The following is a 19,690-nucleotide window of genomic DNA, read 5'->3' on the forward strand; positions in this document are numbered from 1 at the left end:
AAAATCTATTTCTGCCAGATTCTTTCATGACAAAGGATTTCTGTCCCTTCTACAAATACTCCTGCAGAATATATTTATATATGAATGACATTACACTCTAATTAAATAATGAATGTAGAATAAGTGACAAACAAGAAAATCATTATTTTGCCAATAGAATTTAGAGGTTTTGTTTTGTTTTGTTTTGGAATGCCCACTGACGCCTTCAGTGTCTGGATCTGGCTGCTCTTGATGAAGAAATGGCATGCAGAATTGGGGAGGTGAATCAAACAAACTTAATAATCTGGGATTGTTTCAAACAATGCAACTGGGTGATAATTTCATAACAGCCACTGTGCCCATGGAACTGACAATATTAGGACAGTTTTTGTTTATACAGGGTCTTCAAACTTGGCAAGTTTAAGACTTGTGGACTTCAACTCCCAGAATTCCTGAGCTAACATGACTGGAGGAGGAATTCTGGGAGTCAAAGTCCACAAGTCTTAAAGCTGTCAAGTTTGAAGACCCCTGCCCTAGAATTACATAGGTTTTCCCCTCAGCTGGCCAGTTTGTATCCACACTCAAGTCAGCCAGGTTGTAGGGAAAATGCAAGGGCCAAATCAGACCTCACTTCAGATAAATGGCCACCACTGTGAAAATAGTAGCCATGCTCTTGACTGGTGACATATCAAATTTGCAACCAGGTGATATTTAACCCTTTCAGATTAAGACACTAGTACAGAGCAATGATTTTTTTAAAAAATGAAGAACATAGCATCACAACATTCAATAACTTACTGCTCTTTTATATTGGAATATATTTTTTTTTTTTGTTTTAATGTATTTTACAACTATTTACTTTTTTTTCAACTTAATGACCCACTGAAAAACTGATAAAGAATGAAACATATATCAGTTGACAATTCTACCAAGTATTATGGGGGAGGCAGAAAGCCAAATGGATGATTAATGTTTTTGGCATCAGCTGCCTATTTAGTTGAACCCTACCCTGGTTCTTGAAGCGTTCTAGAAGAACAACTAGTTATTCAGAGTACTTACTGGTTGTTCTATTTTTAAAGGTAAAAAAAGGAGAGAAAAAGTTCCTTCTAACAGTCACCAAACGTAATATATTTGAAGATCCCTGTGCATCACGTCCTTTTCTCTTTATCCCAAATGGTGATATGCCTGTATTTATTTTCTAGAGCAGGACTGTCCAACCGTGGCAACTTTAAGACTTCTGGACTTCAACTCCCCCAAATTAAAAAGAGAATGTACATATTCCCTTTTTCACTTTAAGTAATCTCACCCAAAATATCCAGTGGCAATGGTGTTCAAAACACAGACCTTCCATTTCATATACTGCAAACATATGTGAAACGGATGTCCCATAGAAAAATTACGGACAATACACTGTATAAGATTTTGGCCTGTGATGACAGATCTAATACTACCACAGGAACAACTCTGATGTAAAGAAGTAACAAGTAGCACATGGGAAAAAATGTAAATATCAGAGAGAATAAAAGATGAAGGGCAACACACAAGTCAACAAATTAATGCTCAAACTTTAATTCAACTATCAGGTTAATTTTCCCTAGTGTTCTAGAGAATAGACTAGCTTTGGAACAAATGTTACCATGGTGTAAATTTATTAGTTGGAAATACTTTATCCTACAAATTTTACTTTATATCTGAGGTTGAAGGAAACTCTTAGTTCTCTCTTTCTAAAACAATATTGCTGCTGCCTTTCTCCCCTTCCTTCTTCCTCCTTCAACACCCAATTAGTTTAGCCCTGTCACTATCCTGGCTTCTCATCTTGAGGCACGTTCCACTTTCATCAATATCCTTCTAAAATAGAGTGCTGAGAACTGGACATATTTCTCCAGATAAGGTCTGGCTGGTATAAAGATTACATTCCATGACCCAGAAGTTAACCTCCTTCTGTTAATGCAGCCTCAGACTGCATTAGCTTTTCAGTCTTCATCATGCCACTGACTCATCTTCAGCTTGTGATTACTAAGGTTATCTAGATTGTTCTCACATATATCACTAGCACAAGATATCTCTCCCATCTACAATAAGTGCCTTAGATAGGTGGTTTTTTTAATGTAAGACCTGCATTCTATAGTGTCATCTGTAAAATTCTTAGAAGCTCTCTTTCAAATTCATCCATTCAACTTATAAAACTACTGAACCGTCTCTATGGCTTAGGACAGATACTGGTTCTTCCAGGATCTACTCTATATTGATGCAAAGCTGTGAATGAGATGTAGTGTTGTGATGGTAGAAGCCTGGATTCGCAGGAGGGAGGCAGTGCATTCCAGAAGAATAAAAGGCAGCTCAATCCAGAGACTTTGTGTGAGAGAAAAAGGGTGAAGACAGCCCCTCCCTAATAGTTCTTACAGAGCAGGGCTGTCAAATTCCCGGCCTATGGGCTGGATGCGTTACATGCTGGCCACGCCCATGCCCCGTTTAGCGAAGGGGGGAAAGCCCCGATATTTCATGTGACGCCACCGTGATGATGTGAGTTTGACATCCTTGTTATAGAGTACATATTTAATGTAGATAGTAGAATGCTTCAGTTTGGCAAGATTCAGTCTATAGGTATAGAACAATAAAGAACTCTGTTCAGAAGACTCATTATGTGTCTTTCTTGGTTTGGGGGGCCTGACAGGTCTGGTTGCCCAAATAGAGGTTCAACTATGTAACACCAGACCCAACCCACATTCAGTCAACTTTCAACAAGTATATTAGAAGAAATCTTGGCTTCAGCATTTTTGAAATCAGGCTAATATCACATCTGCACTTTTTATGATGTTTGGATATACACTGCTAGTACGTGCAAATCCTTTGCATGCAGAGACAGCTGGGAGATAATTACAAAGCAGCCACACAGATCTTAAAAAGAGATGCAGCTTTTTTATTGATTCTATCAGAGATGTAATACAGGAAAATTAGATTAAACCAATACATTCGAAAAGCTCTTAATGAAATGGAATCCCAGATGCCATTTGAAAATATACTGTTATTTACTTTGTATCCTATGGATAATTATCATCCATATAGCAAAAATAGTAATATCTTGAGTACTCCCAAGCATGTGTCTCAATCTGCACATGTGGTCATAATAAAATATATTCATCAAAAAAATGAACAAGGGATATGAGAAAAATAGTTGAAAAAATGTAAAAAAATATCATACTTTTATCAATTATCTTCTAATCATCTGCTTGCAACTTCCATTGTGGCCATATCACAATTATATTGAAATTAACTTATGCTTGCAAGCAGTATGTATTCAAAAGGACTCCAAATTAAATAGCTTATAAGATGCACATGTTGAGCACCGATCTCTGCAGGGTAGGGGGAAAGGATGAAAACAGCCTTGTGGCATAGCAAAACAAGCTTCACTCCTTGTAACATCATGATGCTTGCTTCAGGAAGGGACAACACCCAGTGGTGGGATTCAAATTTTTAACAACTGGTTCTGTGGGCGTGGCTTAGGTGGTGGGTGTGGCTTGGTGCTCATGTGACTGGGTGGACATGGCTTGGTGGTCATATTATTGGCTGGGTGTGGCCAACTCAATATCACTCACATTGAGGCGCGCATCTCCTTGCCTGGCCTTTCATGACTGTGGGGATGCTGCAACAGTCGTAAGTGTGAAAAATGGTCATAAGTCACTTTTTTCAGTGCCATTGTAACTTTGAATGGTCACTCCACACAAGCAAAGTACCAGCAAAGGAGGGGAAAAAAACTCCAGAGACGTTCCTGAAACAGGAAGTCTAGTCCTGCCAAGAATGTAATAAGGGTTAACGGAGAGGTAGTTTCTGTAAGCAACACCAGAATGTTTCCTTCCTGCCTTCCTTACAGGATTAGGCTAGTAATTTCTTCTAACAACTGGTTCTCTGAACTGCTTAGAATGTTAACCACCGGTTCTAGCGAATAGGTGCAAACTCCCCTGACAACACCGCTTTTGTTATTTTGACAAAAATATTAGATCTTTCAAATGCTTCTGATTCTCAGTTCATAGGCCTCAGTTAATGACTATAATTAGGACCAGGAACTTTGTCACTAAGTGACATGGTCATGAAGCTATATATATATATTTTTCGTAAGAACATGTGTGGCTGAAGTATTGGCTGATAGACACACAGCCAATACCTCAGCCACACATGTTCTTACGAAAAAGCCAGCCAATCTGCAAACATAAACTCCATCAACCAATCAAGAAATGACAACACAGCCAACCTCCCCACCAGTATATATAGGGAGACGGCAGCTCCGATTACACTTTGCTCGCACAAGCATGAAGCCGAAAGCACCAGCCTGAAGATGGCGAGTGGGACCTCATCGAAACGTTGCCAAGATGTTCTTAATCTTACACGGGAAAAGACCCGAACACACCAAGACCTGCATTATATATATATGTTTGTTTTCTTAAGTTTTCACGGGTATTTATATGTATGGTATTCAGCACTGTTTGGGTATTTTCCCACATCATTGTAGTTGTGCTTTTAAAGTTGTAGCGACGTTTCGGCAGAATCTCATCTGCCATCATCAGGCTTATGTATTGTGTTCATCTGTGAGTCAGACTTTCACAGCCGTTTCTGTTTTAAATTTGGTGCTAGCCTACTGCTGTGTTAGAATGGTTTTTTCTTCACCCTGATTGGTTGGGAGTCTTGGTCTGTGTTTATTGGTCTTGGAGTTTGCTGTGTTCTGCTTGACTGGTGTTTCTAATATCTTCTGGCTGTTTTGTAGCATTTTTTTTGTCTTGATTGGCTGGCAACATTGTGTTTCCTATATTGGATGCTTTTAGAGCGGCTTGGCTTCGAGTAAACAGATGGCTATCATTTATTAGTAAGCTAGGTTTCATCTGGATGCCTGGTTGGGGTGTGTTTAAGCTGGAGGTATCAGGGGGGGGTCTATACTAGCCTGATGATGGCAGATGAGATTCTGCCAAAACGTTGCTACAACTTTAAAAGCACAACTATAATGATGTCGGAAAATACCCAAACAGAGCTGAATACCATATACATACATACATACATACATACATACATACATACATACATATATATATATAAATAAAACATGATGTATGTGCTAACTTACAACAGCAGTTCTGGAAATTCCAATTGTGCTTGTCAAGCAAATTATGTGCAGTTATTAAGCATGCTGTCACATGACCACAACTTGAGACTTCATCCAAGCTTCTCCATTGGCTTGTCAGAAGCCTACAAATAGAGATCTTGTGACTGGGATGTTGTCGTGACTGTCGTAATTGTGCACTGGTTGCAAGGCATCCAAATTGCAATCATAACCATAAGGATTCTGAGACAAGTGCAATTCAAGGACTAGCTATAAGTCTCCTTATTGAGCACTGTCATAACTTTGAACAGTTGCTGAATAAATGGTCACTAAGAGATAACTGCCTGCATTTTTATATTTGTGGATGGTTTCATACAGATTTAATTGTAACAGGCCCAATTAATCACTGAAATGTAAAGTAATCATGACTATAATTGCCTGTATACTGCACGAGTCAAAAAGAAGGCTGTGAAAATATTTACAGACCCCTCACATCCTGGACATAAACTGTTTCAACTCCTTCCCTCAAAACGACGCTATAAAGCACTGCACACAAGAACAACTAGACACAGGGATAGCTTTTTTCCGAAAGCGATCACTCTACTAAACAAATAACTCCCTCAACACTGTCCAACTATTTACAAAGTCTGCACTACTATTACTGTTAATCTTCTCATCACTCCTTATCACTCATCCCCTCCTACTTGTGACTGTACGACTGTAACTTTGTTGCTTGTATCCTTACGATTTATATTGACTGTTTCCTATTGTACCCTATGACTATTATTAAGTGTTGTGCCTTATGATTCTTGATGAATGTATCTTTTCTTTTATGTACACTGAGAGCATATGCACCAAGACAAATTCCTTGTTTGTCTAATCACACTTGGCCAATAAAGAATTCTATTCTATTCTATTCCTTCATTTCAGTAGTCAATTCTAGATAGGACTAACATTAAAGCCAATATATTATATTTTTAATTATACTTTATCAAGAATCTATGAGCCATGGTGGTGCAGTGGCCAGAATGCAGTACTGCAGGCTACTTCTGCTGACTGCTGGCTGTCTGCAATTTGACAGTTCAAATCTCATCAGGCTCAACGTTGACTCAGCCTTCCATCCTTCTGAGGTTGGTAAAATGAGGAGCCAGACTGTTGGGGACAAGATGCTGAGTCTGTAAACCACTTAGAGATTGCTGTAAAGCACTGTGGAGCAGTATATAAGGCTTATTGCTATTGCTATCTTACATATTAATTTCTATTACCAGCTATGTTTAAAACACAGTTATGACTTTTATGATTTAAAAACTCATTAAATTCTACACAGCATATTTGACAAAGTTTAATCAATCCCAAGTTGTTGTTTTTTAAATGCAGCATTTTCTTATGTCATGCATATAATTGTAAGTATTAAAAAAAACAACTGTTTTCCTACCTGGTCTTTATTAAAAGTAATCATGCCTTGGTAAGCAGCATCTGCAGTTGCAAATATGTGGGGTGGGTTGGAGGAACGCTTCATACCATGATAAAGCTTGGAAAACTAAATACGAAATCACACTTGTCAAAACATATGAACCGGGCAACTAGAAAATACATATCAAAATGCAAAGAGGCAGAACCACCAACTCCTGCATATGATTTCTCTCTGTCCATAGTAAGCTGTCTTACATCACATTATTTGCCAATGCTACTCCAAATGGCAATACCTTCCCCTCCCAAAAAATAAAGGTTTCTATTTCATCCTTTCACCTGGAGTTATCAAAGCCTGAACCCACACTCTTTTGTGCCCTTATATCCCCCCCCCCAATCCCTTCTATATAATGTTTTTCAAAATAATGAATGGTTGAGAGAGAGCAGATAGTATCTTCTCAGCCACTCTGGATTCCTTCTATCAAACAGTATCATCTCTTGGGATCCTGGAAATGCACTTTCTGTCATTTGCTCTCTGGAATGAGGTTACCCTCAAGATTCAAATGGTCCCCATTCTACTGGTGTTCCAAAGACCCTGAAGATGTGGGTCTTTACCCGGGTCTTTGGTTAGGCTGGTTTATGCTCCCTTTCTTCTTTCCCTTGTTCCTATCCTGGTTTATTTTGTCTACCATTTTTGCTTCTTTGGTGTTGTTTTGTTTCACATTCTGTATTCAGTAAACCTTCAGTATGTTCAGTGCATCTTCTTCAGTGTCCATCAGATACTCTTCCAGTGTCCTTTCTTCTTCTTCAACAGTATTATTTATGGCAGGGGGAGTATTGGTACAATTTGTTACCCTAACTTAGTAGTCTTTAATCAAAAATACATTATTAAGAAGCACCCTCCATCAATTGCTATTGTTTATAAAGGAAAACAATATGGTCACCTGATACAGCATAAATAGTTTGAAAAAGCAGGATTCCAGCTTCTTTCTTACCTGTGGAGAATATATACTGAGATTTTGGAAGGGATTTAATGCTATTAATATATCTCCAACGTAAGTATAAATTTGTAAATCTCCATATCGCTTCTTCAGCTGATAAATAATTGTATCCTGAAAAGATCAAAAGTTTCACAGTTAAGCAGTATTTCTTGGAAATTTACTATAAATGTAATAAGCAATAATCCCCAGCATTATTTGTCACTTCTGTCAAATATTAATTTCACTAAATCAAACCATTGCTTACACAGTCTTGTATCTTCCTCAAATATAAATTTATACCCATGCCAAGTAAAAAGCAATATGTCTGTCTAGTAAATTTTGGTTAAATGGGTCAGACTGTCAGAGAAATGAATTGTAGATGTCATCGTTCAAATGTATGTTTGGAATATACACAACAAAAATAATTCTAGTTTGTTTTAATTCTGCTCATGAGGCTAACTTGCTTGTTTCAAAAACAGATTATCTACAATTATTTCTATTTATGTATTTATTTATTACAATTGTAACATTTTACTACAGTTCAATTTTAATGAAGACAAAGCAGTTTTACATGCCAGCCACTGCCGAAATCTATTTCTATTTACTGTGCTGTATTTTGACAAAACCTAAGCATTACTTTTCTCACCTAAAATTATAAAAAGAAAAACAATGAATTGAGTTACCAAATGTATTGTTTTTTCATCGCTGTGCCTATTATACAGGGAGTTCTCAACTTATGACCACAATTGAGCCATATGTATATAGGAAGCCTTAAGCATTGCTCTCTTTCCTTTGGCTCACAAGTTGGTATCTAAGAGCCAAGTTACTTATGATGTAAGTATAGCTGGCAGCAGGAATGTGATTTAAACAGTTGTATGTACAAGGAGTATGGAAATCTTTCCTTTCTACCCATAATTGCTGCACTGTTTTTTTCTCAGTAGTGATCCAAAGATATATGTAGCCCCACACACTGGGGGAGGAAATGACTTAGACATAGAAGTTATCAATTGTGTGTAGAAGGCACTCCATTTTTGCTTATTCGTGCTGCATTTTTCTTCTTTTCCTCACAATTTATTGCCCAACAAGCTTTTATAATCCCTGAATTTCCAGCAATTGTTCATATTAGCTGGGAATTTTGGAAGTTCTAATTTCAATACATCAAGAGGATGCCACATTAGGGAAGGTTGCTCTATAAATGAAAGAAAACCACCTCTGATCTGGCTCATTAATAGAATCTGCTTCACTGCTGCATCAGAATGCAATGTGCAGCAGCTTTTTGGGTACAGATTATGCCTCTGCACATTCCAAAGATCATATAATAGTTCTGGGAAATTTTCATTTTTATATAAAACTCACATATATACAGACTCATGCTCCCCAAGAGAAGATTCTTTGGTTGCTTCAAAACTGTATCATGACCATAAAAGGAAGATTCAACAATGGAGGAGTTGAACCTCTCTTGCTCTTTTTTTGCCATTGTAAAGAGCAGGCTTCAAGTCTGCCATTCACCATTTCCCATCCACTCATGCCCTACATGTTCAGGAATATGTCTCAGGCATGAACTTTGGCATGTAAGCAGCTCTCACTTCAACTCCTCCTTCTCCTTCCCCTGTTTTGGGGAAAACTATAGACTAGAGGTGTTAAACTTGATTTCATTGAGGGTTGCATCAGACTTGTACTTGATCTCGGGAGGACAGGAGGGAGTGGCCAGGGTGGACATGGCTAGCTAGATGTCACTCGTGTTGGGGGCGACTGTGGTGGGCCGAGGGCTCTGCCAGAGAAAATGGGCTCCCAAGCTCTATTTTCAGCTGCAATAGCTTCCTGCAACCCTCTGCTAGAGAAAATGTAGCTTGGGTAGGCCTCCCGGGGCCCTTGTGAGCTCCATTTTTGGCTGCGATGGCCTCCTGCAACCATCTGCCAAAGAAAACTGAGCTTGGGAGGGCTGGTAGCTCCATTTTCACTGGCAGAGGAACTGTGAGTCAGTTCTTTGCTGTTTCCACAGACCCACGGGCCAGATCTAGGCACCCCATGGGCCAGATCCGCCCCATGGGCCTTGAGTTTGACACCCCTGCTGGAGACAATTCTCTGGAAGAAGGGAGATGATCAAGAAGCAGCATGCTACGGCCAAGAGAAGAAGAAGACAGTAATTATCCTCCTTCAGTCTTAAACTGAAGTTTTGAACTTCCCGAAATGAAAAGGAAGTTCATTGAAAACGGGGGACATCTGATTCAAGTTTCTGAGACTTACATAGCAGAGCCGGCTCTAGACATTTTGCTCCCCAAAGTCATATTTTGGTGCCCCCTATGATTTGTCTCATGTTTCTTTCTTTTTTTTTAGGAATCTCAAAAAGACACCCTTTTGTTTTGTATTTTCTTTTCAATTTTTGAGTGTTACATTTCAGATTTTCAGCCTGGACATGTTTTTTCCTTTTTTCTCTGACCCAATAACTCATTTTAATTACATTAGCACTCACTGTTTTCATATAGCAATAATTCTTTGAAATTATATTTAATCCTCCAGCAAGCATACAGGCTCATGGAATGCACTGCTACTTTTTTTGTTTTGTTTTTCAGAAGTCTTTTCAATTCTGGTATTCTTAAAATTTGGTGTCCCTAGGCTAGTGTCTACATGGCCTTAATCCAGAGCATGCCCCGATGGGTAGAAATGGTTAATTATATAGTTAGAACTCCAATCAATTAATCTTTATAGATGCTGTATTTTAATCTCCCTGCATAATTTAATGATATTTTCTGTCAGCTAGAATCAAAAGTTTAGGGGATCTGTATTACTGAAAGTTAATCATTGTCATCTGGGACAATTCCTACCTGGACTAAACTTTATGAATTAGTTGATGAGATACGTTTGTTCCTCTCTTATGATGATGTTCAACCTTTTTTTTTCTTTTAGTTTAATGTACTGTGGTTTGTTTTAGGTAAGCTTCCCAGATCCACTACTGAGTTGAATGGCCCCCTAAATCTAAACTTATAAACACATAAAACTGGTGGTATGCCAAAAATATATTTATTGTTATATATTTTATTGGATCTTTTTTGTGTTTGATTCATTTTCAGTTATTAGACCCTGGATCAAAACACCACTGCATCATTTCCAATACTGATTAACCACATTGTAATATTTAGATCCAAATGTTTTATCCTTGTATTTAATTAAGTTTAATTTAGTTTGGTTTATCATCAAAGGGAAAAGGGTTATGCCTCTAGGCAGGCGTGGGATTCTACCAGTTCGCACCTATTCGCTAGAACCGGTTGTTAACATTCTAAGTAGTTTGGAGAACCGGTTGTTAGAAGAAATTACTAGCCTAATCCTGTAAGAAAGGCAGGAAGGAAACATTCTGGTGTTGCTTACAGAAACTGCCTCTCCATTAATCCTTATTACATTCTTGGCAGGACTAGACTTCCTGTCTCAGGAACGTCTCTGGAGGGTTTTTTGCCTCCTTTGCTAGTACTTTGCTTGTGTGGAGTGACCATTCAAAGTTACAATGGCACTGAAAAAAATGACTTATGACCATTTTTCACACTTACAACTGTTGCAGCATCCCCTCAGTCATGAGAGGCCAGGCGAGGAGATGCGTGCCTCGATGTGAGTGATATTGAGTTGGCCACACCCAGTCAATAACATGATCACCAAGCCATGTCCACCCAGTCACATGAGCACCAAGCCACGCCCACCACCTAAGCCATGCCCACAGAACTGGTTGTTAAAAATTTGAATCCCACCCTTGCTTCTAGGCACATACCTTAACACTATACAATTGCAAATTGGCATTACTTTATAGGAATACTGTAATAATTGTCAGAAAGTAACACAGAGCGTGGAATTCTCTCTCTCTTACACATAATGGTTAAGGAGAAAATGTCTGGTGAGAGGCATTCCCCAGAACATAGGTAGAAGCAGCAAGAACATCAATGCTGCTATCCCAAAGGACAGGAGACAGGATCAAAATGCAAAGAAGACTTTTGGAAAATGATATTTGAGATCTCCATCCTTCCACAATACAGGCTTAGCTGTATCACTACACATGTATTGATATTTTCAAAATGGAAAATGATGAGTGTCGTGGGGTTTAACCATATGTGTTATACTTACAATTGTGTGCATATGTGGGCTTTGACATGTACTATTTAACTTTGATGCTTAGATCTGATCTCCTCATTTTGGCAAACTTAAATACTATTGTCATCTATTAACTTGTTGTCCTGTATAAAAAAAATAACTGAATATTTGGAATATAAATGAATATTTGATTGGAGATTAGACTAATATGTTACCGGTGGTTTTTAAAACAAATATTGTCAGAACTTTGAATGATCAACTTGATGACAGGATATATTAATCACCAGAGTATCTTGAAGCCAATTACAATTAGTAAGATCACTATTTGTATTGAGAAAGAATCCATCATCTCATCATAACTTACCTCGTCCAAAATTTCAAGGTTTACCAGATCATCATCTGGAGAATATTTGTCAGAAGCATCAATGTGATATGGTCTGCGAATATGCATTTGTTCATGCCTGTAAAATGGTTGGAGTACCTGTGTGAAAAATATTACTCCTAAAAACGACATATGAAAAAAAAAAACTATAATACTTCAAGTTGCAGCTTGTATTTTCCATAGGTCTGGGAAACATTTAATGAGGTCATGTCTTCTGGAATATTTTCAGAACTTCACAATACCATAGTTTTACCTTTTTACCAATCCACCATGGTTATTCATCAATTTTCAATCAAAATAAAATGAATAATACATGGCAGGGGTGTCAAACTGGATTTCTTCGAGGGCCAGATCAGCATTGTAGTTCTCCTCTGCGGGCCAGGACAGATGCCTCCTGTAGCACCCTGCTGGCCAAAACAGGGCATGGGGTCCATGCGTGCTCCCCCCACACCTCGTTTTTGCCCTCCATGGTCTCCGGCAGCACTTTGCCAGCCGATAACAGGCTGCATGGCCCATTTTCAGCCTGCTTTTTGACCCATTTTTGACCTGTTTTTGGCCCGTTTTTGGCCTGGTTTTGGCCTAATTTTAGGCCCGGTTTCAGCCGGCAGAGTGAAAAGGCATGCAGGGGGCTGCATGCAGCCCATTTTAGCCACCAGAGGCACAGCAGGCCAGTCCCTTGATATTTCCAGGCCAGCCCCGCAGGCAGGATTTGGCCCCTGAGGGCCAAATCTGGCCCATAGACCTTGAGTTTGACACCTCTAATATATGGATATGTGTCCATCCTGATTATAGCAAATAAAATGTGTACTCTGAAGCACTTGCCAATGATCTTCACATACACAGAACAAAATGACATTTCTCTGTATACCTGATTGTTCATTGCAGATGCAATGTCCTATTTTTTTTAAGGTTATACACTTAAAAAGTTCTTCCCAAGTAATGCTTGCATCTCTGAAAGATGTCTATGCTTTATCACTGATGTATTAGATTACTATACACACAGGGAGCTTATTTTAAATAGAAAATGCTCCAATATTTGATTCACACCAGTAATCGCCAGTGGTATAATCCAGAATATCATCAACTCCTTATCACCCATCCCCTCCTACTTGTGATTGTAGGACTGTAACTTTATCGCTTGTATCCTTACGATTTATATTGACTGTTTCCTAGTATGATTTGATTGCTTATTGTACCCTATGACTATCCTATGACTATCATTGTACCTTATGATTCTTGACTCTTTTATGTACGCTGAGAGCATTTGCACCAAGACAAATTCCTTGTGTATCCAATCACACTTGGCCAATAAAATATTCTATTCTATTCTATTCTATTCTATTCTATTCTATTCTATTCTATTCTATTCTATTCTATTCTATTCTATTCTATCTCAGGCTACAACCAGAACTCAGGCTATTCACCATCATATGTAACATTTTTTTAGTTAACAAATTCAAAGCAATTCATCTCTAATCTAAAAAAATTATCAATCTCCATCGCTTTCACTTTATCTCAGTGTGAGTTAATTTATTATTCACTTGAAGCCATTATAAGTTTGCTATATTCTTTTTTTCCTCATTTTCCGCACCTCAACTAAATTGTTAGCTTATTTGCTAGAACTACAATAAAAATATAAATGTATTTAACTTGCTATATCGAAATTTGTAAAAGCATCACTTTGCATGACAGTTGAAATGGATACTTTCTTGGCTATGATTACATGGACAATACACTGTATTTGAAAATAGAGATTGGCATCTTTTGTTCTCCCAGTGTCCAAAGTGGTGAAATATTTATACTAGAAATATGTTAACATACTAGGTGGCGCAGCATATCCATCGAATGCTCGAATGCTTTCTAGTCTTGCAACCAATATTATCAAAGAGGATCTACTCAGATACAACACAACAAGCATAATGTTGGCTTACATTTCTCCTTGATCCTCAACAACAATCTACAGATTTTCCCTGTTTCAAAATAAATACTAATCTAATGACACTGGAGCCAATTAAACCAAAACCAAATTCAGTAAAACTTACTAGCAATTTTCAGGGTAGTTCACAAACCTTGTTCCAAACATTTTGTTTCCTATATTAATATTCAGGACTGAACTTGGCTAGTGAAAGATATTTTATAATTTATTATTTCAGTACATTTGAGGGCTTCTATAATATTCTTAGTAAAAATGATAGAATCATAGAAAGTATTTAAGAATTTTATTTCGTTCCCCACATAGATTTTATGAAAAAAAACTGTAATAAGAAAGGAATTTGATAAAAAGCCATATGAAATTCATTTAAACAATACAATGGATTGTTTGTTGAAAAGAAGTTATAAAATATAAAGCCCTGCAAACAAGCAATGTGTGATTTATGTTTTTGTTCAGAATTTTTTTTTAATTCTGGCACAGGCACAAAGGCTTATATTTGTTTTTGTCCCAATATGGGTTGTTTTGTTATACAAAATGTAAGACCTTTTCCTTACTTCTAATTTTAATGTTAATTCTATGCTTATCTATTTCCTCCTTATTGTCTTACTACCTATCTTAATCTAGGATCTTCCTATTACTGAAAGAATATCTCTACATTCTATGCCTATATAGTCTTATCCAGGGGTGGGCTTCAAAAATTTTAGCAACTGGTTCTCTGCCCAGTTGCTGTGTGGGCGGGGTCATGGTATGTATGGTCTAGTCAGCCTCCTGAACCATGATGTGGGAGGGCATTTTTGCCCTCTGGAGGCTTTCCTCGAGACTCTGGGAGGGCAAAAATGGACTCCCAGGGCTCTGGGGGCTCTCTGGAAGCCAGAAACGGGCCCATTTCCGGCCTTCCCGAACTTTCTAGATGCACAGAAGGCATTTGATAATGTGAATTGGCGATTCATGTTGTTACTGCTGGAACAGATGGGCTTAAATAAATAACGATAAGATAAAGATCTTGACAAACAATATGCTATCAAGACAAAAGGAAGAACTGGCAGACCTATTGAAAATTCAGGTCACGAATAAGATCAAGTACTTGGGGATATATTTGACAGCAAGATGCAGTACACTAAAAGAAAATAATTATATCAAACTTAAACAGCAGATAGCGCTAGATTTGGCGAAATGGGAAAATTTACAACTGTCATTAATAGGGAGAATATCAACAATCAAGATGAATATATTACCCAGAATTTTATATTTGTTTCAAACAATTCCAATTAGGCTTAGGAAAGACTATTTTGAAGATTTAAATAAAATTGTGTTGAAATATATATGGAAAGGTAAGAAAGCGAGAATAAAGTTAAAACTTTTGCAAGATGCTAGAATAAGAGGAGGATTTGGTTTGCCTAATTGGGAGTTGTATTACCAAGCTACAAATTTGATGTGGGTTAAGGAATGGATAACATTAAGAAATACTAGATTGTTGACATTAGAAGGGCATGATTTGTTGTTGGGGTGGCATGCTTTTCTATGGTATAAAGGAACTAAAACACAGGGGTACTTTAGAAGACATTATATACAGGAGTCTCTGTTGTTAAACTGGGAGAAGATTAAAAGACAATGTTATTTGAAAATTCCAGTCTGGCTATCGACTATTGAAGCATTTTCTTATCCTATAATATACAAAAAGGAACAAACAGTTAGATATGGTGAAATATTGAATGAAAAGGGTGAATTTAAATCTATACAAAAACTAGAGGAACAAGGTATAAAGATGAATTGGTTTTCATATGCGCAAATACATTCAAGGTATGATAAAGATTTTAAAACAGAAGGTTTCTATGATAAACTGACTGATTTAGATAAGATTTTGACAGGTACTGATGAAAAGGTGATTAAAAAATTGTATGGATATTTATTAGAAATTAAACTAGAAGAAGAACAAATTAAAGAAACTATGATTGCTTGGGGGAAGAATTTTGGATATGGGATTGATCTAGAGAAATGGCAAAAATTGTGGTCTCAAAATTATAAAATGACAATGTCAACAGCATATAAAGAAAATTTGTATAAGATGTTTTACGGGTGGCATTTCCCCCCAACAAGAATAGCAAGAATGTTCAAGAATAAATCCGAAAAATGTTGGAAATGTCATCAGACACCTGGCTCATATTACCATATGTGGTGGACTTGTGCGGATGCTAAAGAATACTGGACTAAAATCCACACGTGGTTGGAAAAAATGACAAAAAAGCATATAGACTTGAAACCAGAGATATTTTTATTGGGAATTTTACCAGAAATATATAGTAAAGATTTGAAATACCTGATTGTAAATGTATTAACAGCGGCTAGGATTGTATTTGCTAAAAACTGGAAAAATGAGAAAATACCATCACAGGAGGAAATTATTAAGAAAATATTGGAATGTGCTGAAATGAGCAGATTGACATTTGAAATTAGAGAACAGGATGATAAACAATTTTATAAAGTTTGGGATCTATTCTATCAATGGTTAGACAATAAAGTATAGTAATGAAATATGTAGACTTTTAGAAAATACTAAATATATAAAGATGTATTCTTTTCTTATTATATCTACAAAATGTTTTTAGGATAGATTTGGGATGATAATATGAATTGTCACAAAACAAATTAAGTAAAACATGATTATTTTCCAAAGCATGAATGAATAAAAGTATAGTCAAATGATTGATTAATAATAATACCAATGTATTTAATATTGGATTGAAAATATGAGATCATATACAATCTAATTGTAATTGAAGACTACAAAATGGAAGCACAAAACAATTTGTAAACCAACCGGCACACTGTATGTACATATATGGAAGATGGCCTGATCTTTTTATGTTTTGTTTGTTTATGTTTGTTTTAAAACCAATAAAAAAATTATTTAAAAAATATCATATTTGTGAAGCTGGACTGATCTGCAACAAATACATAAACTGTACATTTGCCAAAGTATTTTTGGAGCCCACAAAACTGAAAAGGATATATTTGGTGGTATGACTTAATTATACAGAACAGAATTACAAGAGCTCATTTGACTTTGGGAAGGTATAAAAGCCACAGGCAAGAAGAGGGGAAAAGTTACTGCTTTAGAATCCGTCCTCAGTACATTTATGTTCTGACGACATTTGAAATAACCAAAAAATTTTTGATGAAGAATTAACATTTTTAGTAATCCACAGAAATAAAAAGATGTACACTGCTTTCTTTCACCCCTTCAGCCATGGGTATTTTCACCCAATTTCATCAATATCAGTCACTTAGGAATCTTTGTATATTAAAAACATGTGTATTTATATGTTATCTAAACTGTTTGTGTACACTTGCATGCATAATTTATTATACAAACAGACATTTTTAAAATTGGATTTCAGGTTTGTATCTCAGAACTGGCTCAGATATGTTAGAAGATAGTGAAAACACCAAGACAATTGAAGAGGATATAGAAAATAGTACCAACATTAATAGCAATAGCAATAGCACTTAGACTTATATACCGCTTCACAGTGCTTTACAGCCCTCTCTAAGCGGTTTACAGAGTCAGCCTGTTGCCCCCAACAATCTGGGTCCTCATTTTACCAACCTCGGAAGGATGGAAGGCTGAGTCAATCTTGAGCGGGTCAGGATATTAAAACAATATCCTTAGTATCCTGTCACTTACTAGCTGAAAACAGAAACATTTTTCTCTTCTAGAAGCATTGGAAAAGAGTCTGCAGCAGCAGGACACCCAAGGAGACTGATTTGGCAGGTGCCCTTGGAATTTTTAACTTAATGCATGGATGGTTTACAATCATTGTGTTCGGATTGAGGGCACCTTATATTCACAGCTAATTGCTGACTTGGCTTTCAATTGAACTCCTTTTCTGAATAAACAAACAAAATCTCCTACTGCGTTTTCCCCCTTGGGCAGTGGAAAACATCTACTTTACTTCTAAAGATTTTGAGAAACAAAACCTGTGAGTCAGACATCAGTAAAACAGAAAGATCTGATATTTATTTATTTTTAAACTGCATTATAGAGCAGGTTTCTATATTAATCCGTCCTGTAATAACTCCTTTAAATTTTCATACATTCTGAAGGATTGCATACCTTTCATAAAACAAATATAATCCTGGCAATTCTAATAAAATAATAATCACTATCTTTGTTTTAAACAAATGAATTTTGTCAAAGAATTCAGGTAGGACTACCGACTAAACCCTATCAAATCATTTTCAAGTAAGAAAGTATTTTAATATTGAAATTTAAAAAAATAAATAAATCAGAAGGATATCAGGGCTTTGCTCACAATAGCAATACTGAGAAGGAATACAGCATGATTATTTTTTTAACTCTCTTCTCCCTATTGCTTTCATTAGTCACTTGTGGCACTGTGCCCTACCCTTTTGTTGATATGGATCAAAGAATAAAACACTGGGCTGTTCTAAGCAACTGAATGCTGCAACAATTTATCAATATTGGACCCCTGTCTGGGGGTGGGCATGTGGTCCTGAGGCAACTTGAATTGGCCATCCAAATGATAATAAGAAACAAGGTAGACAGAGCCTCTAGGCCCTTTCCAAGCCCCACACCAGCAGTGCCCATAGGAGCTGTCTGTATTTTCTTCTGTGTAGCCGAATGAAGTAACCTGTTCCCTCTGTGTGACAAATTAGAGCGTGCATAAAAAAAGAGAGTATAAGGATGAAGTATATATGATGCCTTGTCCATGTATATACTGTATGTATGTGTGACAGTATAATCAAGATAGGGTCATACATGTTGCTCTTGCATATGCATACATTATGTGATAGTCTAATTAGAATGACGGCATATATAGTCTTGGTGTGTGTAAGTTGTCTATGTGTGTTAGAATCTTATCTGGATGGGTGTATATGTATCGTGGCTATGTGATTCTACCCTCCACTTGTCTTGTGTCTATAGATATTAGTATGTACTGTACATGTCCACTGAGAAGCAAAGGATGACCTCTGCATGCTCTATCGTGAGTCATGTGACCAGGAGATGGGAAGAATGGAACTTGGAATAGAATTGTTGGCAACATTCTTCCATAGAATCAACCAATCCCACTAGAAGATTGTTTCCTGGATTTAATTTTCCCCCAGCCCCCAGCTTCATCCAGCCCCTTTATTTAACTTGGATCTTTCTTTTCCCAGCTTCTCCCACCCATTAACATTGCACAGTTCTGTTGTACTTTTAGACAATTATCTACTGACAATAGAACCAGAGGTTCCCTTACATCAAGAGTCTTCAAACTTGGCATGTTTAAGACTTGTGGACTTCAACCCCCAGAATTCCTGAGCTAACATGACTGGACGAGGAATTCTGGGAACTGAAGTCCACAAGTCTTAAAGCTGTCAAGTTTGAAGACCCCTGCCTTACATAATTTATTTCTAACATTCTGTTGGGTTGGAAAAACTAAAAAAATATTTGTTCAGATCAATACCTATGCAAATCTGTGTTGCAAAAATAAAGAAAGAAACGAACTTGGTTCACTTCTAATCAGTGCCAGTGCCAATCCCACATTTAGATCTATTCAGATGGACAATAATGACACATGCTTCCAATATTTTTTTCCTTAAGTATTGGTTCTTCTTCCACTCTGTTCTTCTTCTTATGCTTCTACATATAGAACAAGGCTGTTTATAGGTTGGTTTTTCAATTGTTGTTGCATGGCCATTATTTGCTGTTCCAGTACCTGGAAATCTACACCTAGTTTATTCATGTTACAAGGGGACTTCTGGTTTGGCATATATTAGTTCAGCAAACAACAGAACCATTTACTACTTGAACCAAATACAGTGGAACCCACTAATGTCAC

The 19,690-nt window shown here is 37.0% G+C and overlaps 1 protein-coding gene across 4 annotated transcripts in view; it reads right to left on the reverse strand.

Moving 5' to 3' along the window:
• MYO3B (myosin IIIB) overlaps positions 1 to 19,690 on the reverse strand; it is a 289,387-nt gene that overhangs the window by 164,290 nt on the left and 105,407 nt on the right. For all 4 annotated transcript variants that reach the window (XM_087949748.1, XM_087949749.1, XM_087949750.1 and 1 more), the window contains 3 exons: positions 11,897 to 11,993; positions 7,474 to 7,590; positions 6,504 to 6,608 (listed from right to left, as the gene is read on the reverse strand). In XM_087949748.1, coding sequence (XP_087805874.1) covers positions 6,504 to 6,608; positions 7,474 to 7,590; positions 11,897 to 11,993 — 319 coding nt within the window. The remainder of the gene's footprint in view (positions 1 to 6,503; positions 6,609 to 7,473; positions 7,591 to 11,896; positions 11,994 to 19,690) is intronic.

Source organism: Notechis scutatus, chromosome 1 (assembly GCF_049901735.1).
Source record: "Notechis scutatus isolate UNSWTSFEM ecotype Mainland chromosome 1, rNotScu1.2, whole genome shotgun sequence".
Lineage (NCBI taxonomy): Eukaryota > Metazoa > Chordata > Lepidosauria > Squamata > Elapidae > Notechis > Notechis scutatus.